Raw genomic sequence first — 16,030 nt, forward strand, 5'->3', positions numbered from 1 at the left:
CAGCGATTCCTTGGGCCTGCAGGGGGTGGCGCTGTCATGACACACAGGGGCCAAGATTTCCTGTTATTCAGGACAGCGCTCTACACTCTCAACTCTCTCCCAGTGAGATCAAAAGACACTGGGCCAGCGGGCAGAAGAAGGATTCCTGCAGGATTAATGTGTGCCAGATCTGCCCCACTAAGGGTTAATGGGGGAAATGCCTGGTGCATTAGGGGCCACAGACCAAAATAAGAGATTAAGAGGCACACAGAGGCCAGTGCTTAATAGGCAGGCCATCCAGAACAGAAATAGTAATATCGTGAGGATTGAGACTAAACAAGCCGTCAGCCCCCACCGCACACTGACCACTGACCGGCACTCTCGCTCTCGCCAGCCCGGCTCTGCCACACTTCCACTGCGTCTAGTGATCGCTCTCCTCCTCTCCCTCTCTCCTCTTTCATTCAGAGCAGTTCAGAAAGGTCCGGCAGTTGAAATCAACCGCTAAGTGCTCCACGGCTGAGTGGGATACTCTCTCACTCTGCGTCTCGTTTTCTTTTTGTCGTCTCCGGTGCCCCGCGAACCGCTACCGTTCATTCAGGGGGTAGCGGGCCCACTTATCCGCTCTCCGCAGGACTAATGGACCGCTCAGCTCGGTCAGATCGAGACAAGCTGCGCACAGGCGGGCCGAGATCAAGGACGGGCCGTGAGAGCATCTGTGGTGCAGACTGACCGGAGAGCCGCGTGCCGAGACCCTCTGGTAGCCCACAGACGCCGGTGAAAGCATGCTTTTTGTGTTAAGATATAGCCTGATGGGATGACGCATGGTTCTCGGTTTCTCAACTAACGATCTGCTAATGACCTCTTATAGGCATTGATGAGAAATGGTTAGAACAATAAAGCTTTGAAACTTTAAGATAAAGATGTATGTTGCTACAAAAGATTACGAATGCTGATTTGATCAATTCTGATATTCTTTTTATGAACGACAACTTTAGTGATCCACCTGAGCTCACTTTAATAAACACGGTCTGTCTGTCTGTCTGTCCTGACTGACCACAGGTTCCTCTGTCCCGGCTGGGAGCCCTGGGAGGATCTCGTCCGGGTCCCGAATCCCAGACAGGAGGGGCTCAGGAAATCCTGGCACATCTGTCAGGCCTCAAAAACTAACTGCACATGGCAGGGCCCGGAGTCAGACCGATAGTGCTGCGTTTCTAACTTTTGTTCTTTTAATTCTTGCTCTGCAAACACAGCTGCACTTGGCTTTTTTTTTTTTTTATGACATTCCCTTTCATCTAGGAGTTTGCTTTACCTTCTCACTGCTCCTGAACCAAGTGAGTAAACTACATCCTGAAGCAGCTGCATACACTGCCATCCCCCCACCAGAGACCGGTCCTGAGGAGGGTGACCTCACACCGACCTCCAGCCCCGTGCTACTGTAGCCACTCTGCCAGCTGCAATAGAAGCTGACAAACAGAGCATGATAAATAAATAAATTAAACCAGCTACAATGGTCTGTTTTATAATGTTCATACCTTTATTTATTTACACAGACACTGGCATCCAGCGCAGCAGATATTCCAATCCAGCTGTTGCTGCTCTAAAGGAAATGTGAGGTCCTGAACGCTCGGTTGAAACGCCACGCTCCCCAACCGTAACTGCCAGGGCTCAGCGCACCGTGTCGACCACACGGTTACAGAGTCCATCGGAGCGGCTCTCTGTCCGATGGCCAGACAGACGGACAAGTGGACGAAGTGGCGCATGACACCTCCCACTCAGTGTGAAACCACAGACTCCACTGGTCTGTCCACCCTTATGCCAGATGTTTACCACAGGATTTTTTGTTTAGTTTTTTTACTATGGATTTACTGTAATTTTACCATAGTGTTTACAGTGGTTTCGTATTCGTTGAACATGTCTTTTCTGTGCTTAATGACACTGGGTCTGCTGTTATAGTCAGAATGCTATAGTTATACTATAGTTTCTCAACAAGCAGATCTATTAAGCGTTTGATGATGACGATGATAAAGCCAGTTCAAAATTCTCTTTTACACACTGCTCAACCAGAGTGCGTTACCCCACTATCACAGTCGACAGTGAGGCTGCTGGGAGAAGAACAAACAGCGCTAAGAGTCTTTCCCTGTTCATCATCCTCAGCCCTGACATGAGACTGGCATCAGGACGCCCAGATCCAAACACTTCAACCAAGAACTGACAACACAAACCCCACGCCTCACTCTCACTTTACAACGAACCACGTACACATCTGTGATTCACACCGCTGTCAAAACACGAAGAAACAAAAGACGCACACAAATACACACCTCAGAGAACGATGTTAAAAGCAGTAGAAGGAGGAGAAAAAACAGAACAGTGTGTTTGAAATCCTGTAAGGAAAGATGTAGCTGCCGGGGAAAAAACCACAACAAATGCAATGCGAGTGTGAAAGATGAGACGGCGCTTCAGCATCCGTGCTCCCCCATTTCAACGCAAAGATACTCTCTGGAGTCTTTCCGGAGACGGTGCGAAAGGTGTGAAATTATTCCACAGCGATGCCGCTCCAAACACGGAGGAGGTTCTCGCTGCGCCCGGCCGACACCAGACAGAGCCGGCGAGAGAGGACCGACTCAGACCCAGAACTGTCCGATTTAATCCAGGACAGTGATGACAACTGCAGCAGCAAGCGTGACGAGATGGCTGCAGGTTACTAAACATCTCCTTTACAAATACAAATGGGAAATCCACACGATTTCATCATCACCTCTGTGCAAGAAAAACAAACCAAACAACAGCTGTATCTTCAGTCATTTTAATTTAACACTGCTTTAATAATGACTTATCTTTATATAGCAACAGTCAGCGTACTAGGCCCGTATTTACGGCTGTAAGGGCTGCAGCTGCCGTGCTTTACTACCTGGCTGCCCCTGGGGGACGTTCATCACGGCGAGGATACGATTTGATTAAATTTAATCAACAAGCGGCGCAGTTGGTCACAAATCAACGTGTTCTTTCATGTAAGATTTGGATTAATACAGGAACAGCTCTGCACCCTCCTCCATTTTCAACTCACAACTTTGTTTCTTGTGCGGGCGGCACTTTGGTGGGAGATAGCACCAGCAGTTGTGTTGCGCCGATACGGCAAAATAAAGCCGGCGCTTCATTTTATCATCAGGTTTGGCTGAAGCAACTCCCCGGCGGATGAAACTGTTGCAATACATGCAAAAAAACTTGGCACAACTGTCAGGCAATTTACCAGGAAGAGTCAACCTGAATTTGCGGCCCATCTCACTGTACAAAAGTGTTGCGACGAGCACTGTTATTTAATTGAACAGCCATTAGTTGAATACTACAGCCGCGGCCTGGCTGATCGCAGGGTCAAGTGTCAGAGAGGCCGGGTATTAGAGGAGTAAAGTTGGGTTAAGTTACAAAGAAAGTATCTTATTTGAAACCGGATCGTGCAGGATGTGAACGCTCCCAAACTGGCCAGATGCAAGTCATGGGAACGTAGCGTTTCTCAGAATTGCTTGAATTATTTATTTTAAAAGCTTTTTGTTTATTTTTCTTTTTTCAAATGGAAAATCTTAACGGTGCTAAATGGTCTGTAAAAATGTTTTCCCCCCCTCTGCTGTTTTTTTTTTTTTTTACCAGAGGTATTGTCTAAATGCCTGCAATAGAAAACTATTTGCGATGCTTTCATGTCTGGCAGAACCCCCCACCTCCCCAGAAAAATAACACCACCAGACTGTCCCAAACCGACCACTTCCCTTACCTTTAACGATCCACATCCTCCTCGACACACAGGCCGAGCTACAGCGCAAACGGGGGAGGACAAACGTAAAGTTTCAAAGTGAAACTGCGAGACGGCGGCACGCTCTGTGATACAGCCCTGTGGACCACTGAACAATAAGACTGTAGAAAAAAAAGGGAAGAAAAAAAAAAAGCAAAAGGAAAGGAAATGAGGAATATTTTCCAAACTGTGATGAGGTCAGCGCCCACAGCGGTTGAAAGGGAGGTTTTGTGGGGGCTGTTTTCTTTACCTCTCTCCCCTGCCGGAGGACGAGGCCGCGGAGATGCCTTCCCCCCCCGCCTGGCCACCGACAGCTGGTGCCCGTTACCTAGCAACCACAAGCGGTGAAAGCCGTTACCGAGGACCGGACGCCCCGACGGACGACGGGCCAGTGGCCGAGCCCACCGCGAGGGCCCCATGCACACAACTCACACACATTCACACAGAGCTGGCGTTGGACACAGCCTCTGCTCAAGAACATGTGCCACGATTTCTGTCCACTTCTACACATCTGCGGAGGACGGGCTGAGCTACTGTTCCTTTTTTTATTATAATGGTTTCTTTCCATCTTCAAAGTGTTCCCACCCTTTTATTACTGGAATTCAGCCAACATTAGCTGGAGCGCCACACTGCTCTGGAGGCAACTGGATTCCTCTCACACACACACATTTATATATACACCCCCCCCCCACACACACACACAGAAACAGACACACGTGTGTGCAGTGTGGAACTCAAAGAAAGGTTACAGTATACGAAGCTGTGGGTTGGGGAGGGAAGTATACTACTGCATAAGCTCCTTTTGTTGGCATCTCCACCCCCATCACCCCCCCCAGAGCACACAAAGGGAGCCTGTCCTCTCCGGCTCTGCTACACCCCTGTCACCACCTAGCTGCCAGCGACTCCCATCGCACCCCTGCCAAGAAAATCAGAGCGCTGCCTGGTAAATAGCACCCTTTGTGCGGAGCGCTGGGGTCTCGCTCTGTGCGGCACAATTGGGGGGGAGAAACAAAAGCAGGCGTCAACAGCACAGCGGCAGCAGCCCTGGTCTTAATTCTTATTAATCTCCGTTGCCTACGTTACAGCGCTTCGAGGGAGGGAGAGAGAGAGAGAGAGAGGGGGAGAAAGTGTGCATGGAAAAATAATCAAAACCTTAAAAAAAACTTTAAAAGGCAAAAGATTAAAAAGTGCAAAACACACACACACACAGAAACATACGCACACATGCCAGCATACTCTCCCCACACCTCTCTATTCAATCACTCCATTACAATAAGGGTTACAAATAAATGACTAAATAAATAAATACATTATAAAACATCTGGTGCAAGAAACCGCCTGCGCCACACTTTATTAAACAAGCAGAAAAGCAAACAGGAAATGTGCCCCTTGCCTGGAAAGTGTTGTCTCCACATTCTTCTGATTACAAACCACACATGGCGAGCCAAGAGGGGGGTTTGGGGGTGGGAGTGAGGGAGAGCAAGAAAAAGAAAAAAAAAAAAAAAGAAAGACGACTGTCAGGGCGCCCCGGGGGTATCCCCTCCTCTCCCCTCTTCCCACCCCCACCCCCCCTTCTGTTCTCCTTTTAGCGCTCTCTCAGTCTCGCTCCTGTGGGCTAGGGATGGTGCCCCCCAATAAATCCACTCTCTGACCCCAGCTGCATCATCTTCAGAAAAAATGCCCCTTTGAACAGAGGCTGGAGGAGGAGGAGGAGAGAGAGAGAGAGAGAGAGAGAAAGAAACAAAACACACACGAGAAAGACCACCAAACGGATGGAAGAGGGTCAGGATGGAAAAGAAAAAAAAAAGAAAAAAAAAAAAGAAGGCTTTTGTCCTGTTTAATCTGGCCCGGCTCCGGCAGCACCGCGCTCTCCTCTCCTCGATCGCAAACTCTTTAAATCACTCCCTGCCTACTTGGCTCGAGGTTTATAACCAATCTCTCTCTCTCTCTCTCTCTCTCTCTCTCTCTCTCTCTCTCTCTCTCTCTCTCTCTCTCTCTCTCTCTCTCTCTCTCTCTCTCTCCCCAACCCTTTGTTTGTGTGCATTGAGAGAAAAAAAAAAAAGAAAAGAGCGAGCAAGAGAAATTAAGCAAAAAAAAAAAAAAAGAGGAGGAAGAATTCCCTTCTTCCCAAGGCGGTCGGGTCGCTGTGCAGTGCAGTGGTCCAGGCGTGTGCGCGGCGCTGCTCCACGGGCTGCACTCAGACTCCACGCATCTCCCCGCTTTCTCTTTTTTCCATCTCTTTTTTTTATTTGCGATCTGGCCTCCACAGTGTTTAAAGAATGCCAGCCCTCCCTGCTTTCTTTTCCTCCCTCTCCCTCTCATGCACTCTTTCACTTTCTCTCTCCAAATTAAACACCACCCCCACCCCCCACTCCCACCTCCCTCCCTGCTCTCTATTCTGAAGTATTATTGTAAAAGAAACACTCCCTCATATTGTAAAACAAACAAACACGTTCTTCCATGTGAAGTTCAGAGAGAGAGAGAGAGAGAGAGAGAGAGAGACTTTTGCAAGCTGGTTAAGCACTGATACCAGCTCCGACAGACACACCAGGACTCTATAAATTTATAGAACTGGCACGTATTCACTCTCCATTCAAAATGGTCTTCAGGAGAAGGATGCTATTCAGTTCCTCCTCTGACACAGGACTGCGCTGCCCACGGGGGCCACCCATCGTGTCCTCCGACCTTGTTGTGTGGCCCCCATCTACCCCCATCTCTACTCAAACCCGGAACCAACGTATGCCGGCACCTGTCAGCGCAGGAGTGTGTGCGTGTGTGTCTCTGTGTGTGTGTCTCTGCATGTGCGTGCGCGCCTCTGTGCGTCTCTGCGTGTCTCTGTGCGTGTGCGTCTCTGCGTGTCTCTGTGCGTCTCTGCGTGTCTCTGTGCGTGCGCGTCTCTCTGCGTCTCTGTGCGTGCGCGTGTGCGTTTCCTTCCCATTGTCAGGGCGCGTGCTGGCAGACTGATCTCCGAGAGCGTGTTAATCTTTTGCTTCACCGCCACGTGTCGAGGTGTCGGGGAGTGAAGGAGGCCCGGCTCAATTTGTCATTTAAACTCAAAGCAGGATTGACGTTTTTATTCATTCTTTCATTCATAAATAAAGTGTGGCAGCCATAAGTTTAAATTTAAAAGCACAAACACACACATAACCCCAACAATACAGACTGTCTCTGGTCCGTCATGCTGCAGAGTGGGCGAGTCCGGAGAGAGAAACCTGACAGAACACACCAAGTTGTAGAGAACGGAATAAATGTTTTCCCCCATCCCCCCCGACTGGTGCGGAAATCACAGAGAGCGGAACGAGTCTGAGAGGGCTATGCACCCCCCCACTCCCAGCCGCCCCTCCCTGGGTTTCAGTTGAGTTTACCAAGATCAGCACAACAAACCGAGCAGCTTTGACACAGCGCTGCACACAGAATCCGTGCCTTAACCACTTCTGTGCCAGACTGCAACACCACACGCTCATGGAGATATGATTTATTTAAGATTGAACAATATAATTGAAATATAGATTTATGCAATGAGAATCCATTTGTCAGGCAAGATAATAGATTATGGCCAGCTGACTATCTGCCTGCACTTCCCCTCACTCGGCACCTCAAGTGTTCAGTTCAGACTGAACTTCTATTTGTGCACTAAGCTTCTGCTCTATAAAAATACTATTATAGTCCAGCACAGTGTAGGACAGTTGACTGATCTCTAGTGCAATTTACAGGCATGTAAGGGGTGAAACGCTACCAGGCAAATGAGGACGGAAACGCATGATCGACAGTGAACGGTTTCTTCTCTGACACATGACCAAAATCAATTCGCACTGGCTACCTGTCAATTAGGTGTGAAAAATTAAGGCAAAGTGGAGACGGAAAGCAAGGCGCTTCGTCCCAGAGAGGCTGTTAAAAATAGCTGCAGTCGATGCGGTGCGGCCAACCTCCGCTTCACAGCTAAATTTAAACCCCGAAAACAGGGTGCCCCGGTCACAGCGGTGCCGTCGCTCACAGAAGGGGACGTCTCTGGCGGCGGCATCCTGGCTCAATCTGTACGTCAGCCCTGTTAATGGAGCAGTCCTGTTAATCTGGAATCTCCGCTGGATCCATAAACATCTGGAAATGAGGCCCATTGAACGCCCAAAGCTCCTCTCAGCAGAGTCACAAAAAAAAGAGGAAACAAACAAATACACTCATTGCTCATTGCATCTCGGCTGTCCCCACTGGGACACACCTGTGCTTGTAGCGACTCGCATAAACAAACCCCAGGCGTGTTTTCTACACGGCACCTTTTGCAGGCCGGCTAATGAAACCCAATCAAATCCCGACCCAGAGCTCCTTACTTGTGTGCATTTGATTCACCTTTCCTTTTTTAAGCAAGAGGGGGAACATGAGCCGATTACAGAGGAGACGCAGACTTCAGAGGCACACACACTTCACTCACACAACACAATACACACCGGAGCAGCTGGAGTAAAGGAAGACGTGTGGCGCTTCAACAAGCTAATATTGATATCAGTCAATTCATCTTTATTGGATATAGCACCCTTGGCAGAGCGCGTCACACATAGACACCAACAAAGCAGGCGTTATTAATAAAAATAGCGAAATAAACTCCTGGGCATGGAGGAGAGAAAAAACAAAACCTCCTACAGGATGACAGACTGCGGCAGAGAAAGTAACTCTCTGGGCGTCCATGGCTTAAGGCCCAGGCCTTATAGTTGCCTCCCCCCCCCAGGCAATGTAACAAAAGCAAAAGATCAGGTCAAGTCCTTGTCCATATCAATGAGAACAACCTCATAACGTAAGCCCACTGCCACGTGTGCCACACACAGTAATACATTGATATTACTCTACTGCTCCCATTTCTCCCCTTCCTGCACGCCCCCCCCCGGCCAAATGCCACTCGCATGTGCTCCCTCCCCCCACGCCCTACACACGCCACCCCCCAACACAATTAAAATAAAACAGAGACCGAGAATGAAAGAATGAGCGAGGGAGGGAGGGGGGGGGAGCACAGCTGCAGGTGGGATCCAGATGTGGGGTCTCGCTGGGTGGTGCCTCCCATCATTTCAGTTTTATGTCTTTTTTTTTTTTTTTCCCTCTCTCTCTCTCTCTCTCTCTCTCTCTGCTAGAAATTGTTCCCCTAAACCCCCCCCATCTGTGACAGGAGCCATCTGGCGTGGCGCAGCGGCGGAGGCATGCCAGCGCGGCACCTTTTGCTGGGTGACAGCGAGCGTTTATGCAGAACACAGAGAGCAGGCGGGAGGGGGGAAATCAGGAACTACTGCCACCCCCCCTCACCCCACCCCACCCCCGCCCCGCGGCCTCGCCAAACTGTGCACAACTATTAATCCTGCCGCCAGCCCGACACAGCTGCTCCCGAGTGCAAAAAACACGACATCAATAAATAAGCAATCTGGGCTCCGTTTAGTTAAACCCCGGCAACGAGGCAAGGTCGAGTGGCAAGTGTCGTGGCTTCACCAAATCTGAACTTAAAGCCCCTCTATTTTCTCTATAACAAATAAAACAAACAAGGCTTATTTTGACATGCACTCAATCAACAGACGCTGCTATGTGGCTTCTCACCAGCTACGCAACAAACACGACCCACAAATGTGAAACTTACGCCACAATGTTGTCTCGAAAACACACCCAGCAGCCCCTGGCTCTTGTGGAAAGGTTACCCTGTTGACATAAACTAGTAAGGTGTTAAAACATGTAAAACCCCACTGAGCCTCCCACTCTGAAAACGTGCCAACAGCCCAGCTTCAGTAGCAGAGGAAAAAGCGGTCATTTCCCACAGATTAACCCGGGGTCGGTGGTTAAGTGAACCAAAAGTCACTCGGGTACAGAAAGTGTTTCCAAACACAAACGGAGATTGTCTGGAAGTGCCAAGACTTGAACCAGATCTCCTGCCGCAGAAACTGACCTTTATAACGCCATACGGGCCAGGCCTCTCATGTGATCCCTGCACTGGATTTATCCGCTAGCCGGGCTAAAGAGGCCGTTAATGGAGCTCTGATGAAGCAGTGCGAACAAAAGGCAAAAAGAAAATCCCCTCCCATTAAGGACAGGAGCTGTCCGGGGCCGCTGAGCAGGACGTGCCAGAGAGATTATGGTTTGGGATAAGAGGGGCACCTTTGCTTGACACTGCATGGAAGCCATTAATATAATTGCACTTCATAAGAAGGCATTCCCCAACAACCCTTTGTTGTGTGTGTGTGTGTGTGTGTACGTGCGTGTGTGTGTGTGCGCGCGTACGCACTGAAAGTTTAATTCGAAAAACGTGTGGATCTCTAGTTCATTTTCTGGAAATCCACTTGGTTTTAACGCTGTTTTTCCTCTCAGAGAATGAGGTGAAGTAAGAATTCAGAAAAGGACACAAATAAATGAAAGTGGTGTTTGAGAGCAGAGTGGAGAACTATCGCTTTGCCTCTAAGTGATCGTGATTTGGCTGTTCGCATTTAAGCATCCGAGCATTTCGTGTGTGCAGATTGCCAGTAGTGAGTGTGTGGGTCCACAGGCAACTGAAACACACGATAGTCGGGTAATTGTCTGCCCAGCACTCTCTGTGGTACGAAGGTCTTATCACGGAGACCCATCAGCTGATGCACTTTAGGACTTCTCACCCAGTCCACCGGGCCGCGCACTGTAACCACGGAGCTGCCACAGCTTTTAAAGCAGCGCTGATAATGATGTTTTGCTTTGAAATAATAATGGGGCACATGGACTGTAAAAACAAAGCGAAGGGTGTGCGTTCTGAGTTTTTTCGCTTCCCCGCACGTACGTTTCAACATTTATTTGTTCACCTATAATGCAGCTCGGGCTCAAAGGCTCGTTTGCTCACAAGTCCTTGGGGACACAGAGATCGCATTCCCTCATTAATGCAATCAGACAGTCGCTGTGGAATTAAGTAATTACCGAGGGGGGTAACAAACAAACAAACAAACCTATGAGAGAGAAAGGACGTGGCGCCGCTCAGATCAATTCAGACGCTGCCTTTTAATGTGGCCTTGGTTGAGCTGAAGTAGTTAACCACAGCTCTCTCTCTCTTTTAGATGACAGGAAAGCAGAAAAAAGAAAAGAGGTGAAAGTTGATTCTCAAAGTGCAACTCTGCAAAGTACTCGAGCTGTGCATTCATTTTATCTCCTGCGGTTTGTTGTCGATGACGGTGTCATTTATTGAACTCCAAAAAGCGATCAATCTGTCAGTACAGGAAAAGTGCTCCGTGCACACAGGCGCTTTACAGGCCTGCTATTGAAGTGCGTGTCTGGGGCCGATGCCTCCTTCCCTCGCTCTCACTAATCTCCAACACCTCGGACGCCCGCAACTTCCTCTCCCACCAAATTCAATATTCAGCTGCAACTTCACTCGGTTAAGATTCAACACTGCATCTGCTGACTGGTTCATGAACGTGGGTCGGAGTGGGGGGCACGTTTCTAGAGGTGAGAGGGGCTGGGCCGGAAAAGTAAAAGTGTTGCCATTAAACGCAAACCAAAACAGGTGTTTGCAAATCGAAAGAGCGATATCAAATCTCGGATTTGGGAAGCACCTGGAATGAACCAACATACTACTTCTGTAGCATCCTAAAATCCAGTCCCTGGCCAATGATGCGAGTCTTACATCCTTTCAAATACGAGCACAAGAAAAATAAATTAAAGTACATAAAACCCCCTATATAAATACATACATTGAAATCATCAGGGTAAGATATCTCTGTGTAACAGCGATTCTCTGTTCTACATGTACAAGGCTGGCCCGGCTTCTCCGGGGCTGTAACTCAATATCCACAAGGTTTTCATTTGCAAATGATGAATAATTCAGGGTGACCTGCCTGGCACAGTGAATGAGACGGGAGACAAAAGGAAGATGGAGAGGTGTGAGGGAAAGACAGCTCTGGCTTTTTACGACTTTCCCAACAACACAAAAACAGAAAGAGAGGAGGGGGAGAGCTGCAGCTGTCTCTGGCCTTCAGCATGTTTTTTTTCCTTCCTTAATAATTCCTCCCTCCCCCGCTTCCATCTGCATCTGAAACCAGTTTTTGGAGACGCACCACTCCAGACAACAGCGACGGGTTTCAGAAAGTGAAGCGTGGAATTTTTGTTTCCTCTCCAATTATTTTCTGCATCCATTCTCCATAACAACTATAGCAAATATAACCCCAAAACACCCTGCTACTACAGTATGGCAACAAAAAACTAGAAAAAGAAAATGCTCGAGTCGGTCAGAGATGGCACCGAACTCTCGCATCTCGCATGCAGTTGTCGACGCAATTCCACAAGGTGCCTGTGGCTGGTATTCCCAAAGGAATCATACATTTTCTGCTCAGCTGGACGCAAATCTCTGGACAGCAAAGCTCTCCAGTAACACAACCCTGCAGAAAACACACTGTTCCCTCTCAACGCAAGGCTGCTCTCGCACTCCTACACTGCCTGAGCCGCCCGGTCTGACGGGACCCACCGTTTCTGTACGTACACAGAGGCCAAACTTTTACAGTAAAGGTCTAGATGAGTTTACTTTATCTGGGGTGGTGGGAGTATGATAGTATAGGGTTTATGGTGACCAGGTCTCCTTTCTGGGAGGCAGAGAGAGATGCTGGGCAGGGCCAGTGAGGTCATCATTGTGCGACACCCACAGAGGCGTGGTTGCCTCCGGGATACAAGCTTGATTTCTGCCCGTTTATTTCTGCTTTTCCTTTTTTCACTTGGTGCGCAGAGGAGCAAATCCTAATGCATGCTAAGGGGGTGATTTGTGAAGATTAACCATTCATGTAGGCCAAAGCTCTGTCATTAACATTTTCAGAAAGAAAAAGGGGGAGGGGGGTTAAATGAAGTCACATTCCATTAATGCTTATTTTTATCAACACGATATTATTGCCCCCACGAGATCCTTGGAGAGGCTGCTTGAAACTGCAGTTATGAAGAATAAGTTGTTGTTTTGGCGTGCAATTGCATTTATTTCTCCTACTGTCTACAATAAGTCTGCTGGGGACCAAGAAGAATGGAAGTCTCTGTGCCAGCATCCTTCACCGACACAAACCCATTCTGGATAATATAACGCGAGAGCCTGGGGGCCCTGCCATCCACACAGCCGTGAATATCGAAAACACAAGTCCACGTTCAGGATAACGGACATTGCATTCTGCTGGTTAGTCTGCAGTGGGGTGTCCGTGAGCTGTAAGTCAGCCAGCCTTGATGAAGCTCCCGTCCCGGTGCTGCAGATGGCCGCTGGGCCGCTGGGCGAGTTAATCCCTCTCGAGGAGCAGAGGCTCGCAGACGGTCCCTCCACCCCACCCTCCTATTCGCAGTCGCAGATCTGATGCTCTGAGCGATATGACAGGAGCCCGAGAGTGCAGGAGCCACACACACACACACACACACACACACAGAGCAGGAGGCCCAGGCAGCGCCAGGCTGGACTCGGAAGCCCGCTGCGCGCTCCGTATGTCTAATATCCTAAAAGCATGAGAGCAGAGCAGCCTTTGTCATTCTCAGATAACATCTGATCAGAAACATTGCCTCGTGCTGCAGAGAGGGACATCTGGGGAGGAGGAGACGCACACTCCCCCCCTCTACCCCCTCACAAAGCACACACCCTGCCCCAATTCCAGCCTCCCCCTTCTGCAAACACACGCACACACACACACACACAGTCACGGGCGGAGAGATAATTTACAACAACAGGCGCAATGAGGAGATGAAGCAAACCACCGCTCCTGTGATGTGTGTTCAGAAGCTGGGTGCCTTGTTAGCATTTTATACAAATCAATCAAATCCCCCCTGGAACATACCTTAATTATAACGATTAATTTCAAAGCTCATTAAAAAAAGTTTTCAGACCGCCGGCCTTGGAAAACAGAAATTAATGGCTGTGATAATGTTAATGAAAAAGAGCCCCTGACCCTGACTTGACTTTTTTTTTTGTGGAAAACGTTGTGAATTTTGTTCCCGCTCTCGGGCCCGGCTCCCCTCCTCCGGAGCTGCTGAATAATGAACGATCGGGGTGCCGGCGGGCCGCGTCGAGGGCCCTTCAGCATCTGGAGCACTTTAGTCAGTTCAAGAGGGTTTTAAAACCATCAGCAAGGAAATGACTGAATCGGGAGTTGAGAAACGAACAAGCCCATGAATAAAAAAAATTGGGCATCTCCAAGCGTGGCTCTCCGGTGCCCGGCTGGTAACGATCAGATGGGATTAAAATCGCACTAGAGAAAAGCAGACACACGTGGCAGTGGCCGAGAAGATGTCGAGGTTGAGATCTAGAGTGGATTTAGAGTCGGACAGGAGTGGGCTTTCGTGAGTTGTGTGTTTCGGGTTTCTCTTTTTGTGGCACGGATGGAATGAAAGATACACAACTGTCAGCCGCCCTTAAACACGCACTGTCCTTTCTCTCCCCCTCCCTTCCTCCCTCCCACTCTCCCTCGCTCTTAATAAAGACATAGATTAGACTGATCAGCTCTTCTCAGTTATTATCCGCGCGCTGTGAGCCGTTCTGCCGCGGCAGGCTGTGCGCTTTCACACTGTCAATAACACCCGCACTTCCTCTGCCGACTGCTCTGATCCGCAGCAGAGCCAACCTCGTGTCTCAGTCCTAATGCATCTCTGTCCGCCCCGCCCCCGGCCCGGTGGGATTGTGCTGAGGCAGCAGGCAGCTCCTGCACACTGGACTGGATGGACTTTGCCCAGGACCACCCACCCTCCCAACCCCCGAACCCTTCACACAGCTACGCATCGATAAGCGCCCACCAGCCCACTGTACCCAAGCTACACAGCGGCCGTTGCGTCACGGGGTACTGACCTGCGCTGATCCCCGAGCGGCTGAGTGACACGTCCATAGCCAATATAAATCCACACCCCACATTAGGAAGAGGTGAACTGTAGCCAAGCTGTTCAGCTCAGCCCTTTAATGACATTATTAATGAGCTGCTTATGAGTTTAGCCAATCACTGCAGCTGCTGATGAGTTCATGCCGGGCCCGGCCCCCTTCTGGAGACGCACACGGTCGGCCCCTGCCAGCTGCACTGAGCCGCACTGTGCAGACCACGCCACGCGGGGCTCGGTCACCCACGTGTCTCTTCCCATTGGGCACAGATTAATATGAATACACTTCCCCCTAATAACCGAAAAAGGACCACCTCTCTGTGCATTGAGCTAGGGTACCTTTTAAAATACCAAAAGGTAATAACACTGAACAAAACAGTACAATAATTAAATAAAAAAATCTTTAATGATCCTTAAACACAAGCAGAAAAACTGACAATGTGAGAATCCCTGGCGCGCGCAGGGTCGTGAGGGAGGTGGGAGATGCCACCCATGAGCTACACCTGCCTAAAACGGGTCTGTGCTTCTCCGTCTTCACACATTGAGAAGCACACATTTAGTCACGCATTTATTTCAAATCCCTACTTGTTGAGCAGGTCTGGATGCACCCTTTTGGGCCGGCCTTTTCATTCTGCGAGCGACACTGAACCCTGCCTCTGCGTCCGTTTGTTTTTTCATTAGCTGAGGCGACAGCCAGGAGCCCTCCGAACGGGCGCTCACACAAAGCACATTTTAAAGCAATTTCCACCCGTCCCCCCCTGCTCTCCACTCCCCCCTCCCACCACTCCAACTAAACCTTTCCCGTTACTTAAATGAGAAGATAATCTTTCTGTGATTACGACCAAAACCCAGGTTGCCTAGCAACACACAATTAAGGAATATGCTTTCAGATCCGCTTTGCAAAGCCGGCCATTATCAGATGAAATTACCGAAGCAACAAATGTCAGCCGCATGCAAATGAGTTTGTTGTGCCGAAAGAATGTTTAACTGGAGGAAAAGCGGGCCGCGCGACCTTGAAGACATCCGGAAACGTTCCCGCGCGACGCCGGGGAGACGAGCAGCGCGACACAGGGACATGTGCTCAAAAGTGTTTTTCACACCATTTACTTCGCCTTATTTACAGTTATATTTTTAGACAGAAAACCTGTCACAACATCCACCGGGTTGAACGTCAAAAATAAATGGGTAACTAAAAATTTCTAGAGACGGACGTTTTTTTTTATTTTTTTTTTGGCGTATAACGAGCGGCCGATTTATTTATTTATTTATTAAATTGTATTCATTAAATGTACAGGCATTTAACTTGTAGTAAAATAAATAAACACATACATAAATAAATGAATACATAAATAAACACATAAATCCATTTGTATGAGTCACCTCGGGGTATGTAGGCTTCTCCACGGGTTTCAATTGAACAGACGCATAAATATTACAGCAGCTGCTCTGGCAAACGCTGGGAAG

General features: G+C 49.0%; 1 protein-coding gene across 5 annotated transcripts in view; it reads right to left on the reverse strand.

The window, feature by feature from the left end:
- The window catches only part of LOC136715566 (C-terminal-binding protein 2), an 83,499-nt gene that overhangs the window by 12,091 nt on the left and 55,378 nt on the right, over nucleotides 1-16,030 (reverse strand). Inside the window, exon 1 of one of the 5 annotated variants that reach the window (XM_066692812.1) lies at nucleotides 14,544-14,593. The exons of 3 other annotated variants lie outside the window; for them this stretch is intronic. In XM_066692812.1, the coding sequence (XP_066548909.1) occupies nucleotides 14,544-14,580 (37 nt within the window). In that variant the 5' untranslated portion in view covers nucleotides 14,581-14,593. Of the gene's footprint in view, nucleotides 1-3,745; nucleotides 3,856-14,543; nucleotides 14,594-16,030 lie in introns of those variants that run through there. One more of the 5 variants, XM_066692813.1, reaches the window with a different exon arrangement.

This window comes from Amia ocellicauda, chromosome 20 (genome assembly GCF_036373705.1).
Source record: "Amia ocellicauda isolate fAmiCal2 chromosome 20, fAmiCal2.hap1, whole genome shotgun sequence".
Taxonomy (NCBI): domain Eukaryota; kingdom Metazoa; phylum Chordata; class Actinopteri; order Amiiformes; family Amiidae; genus Amia; species Amia ocellicauda.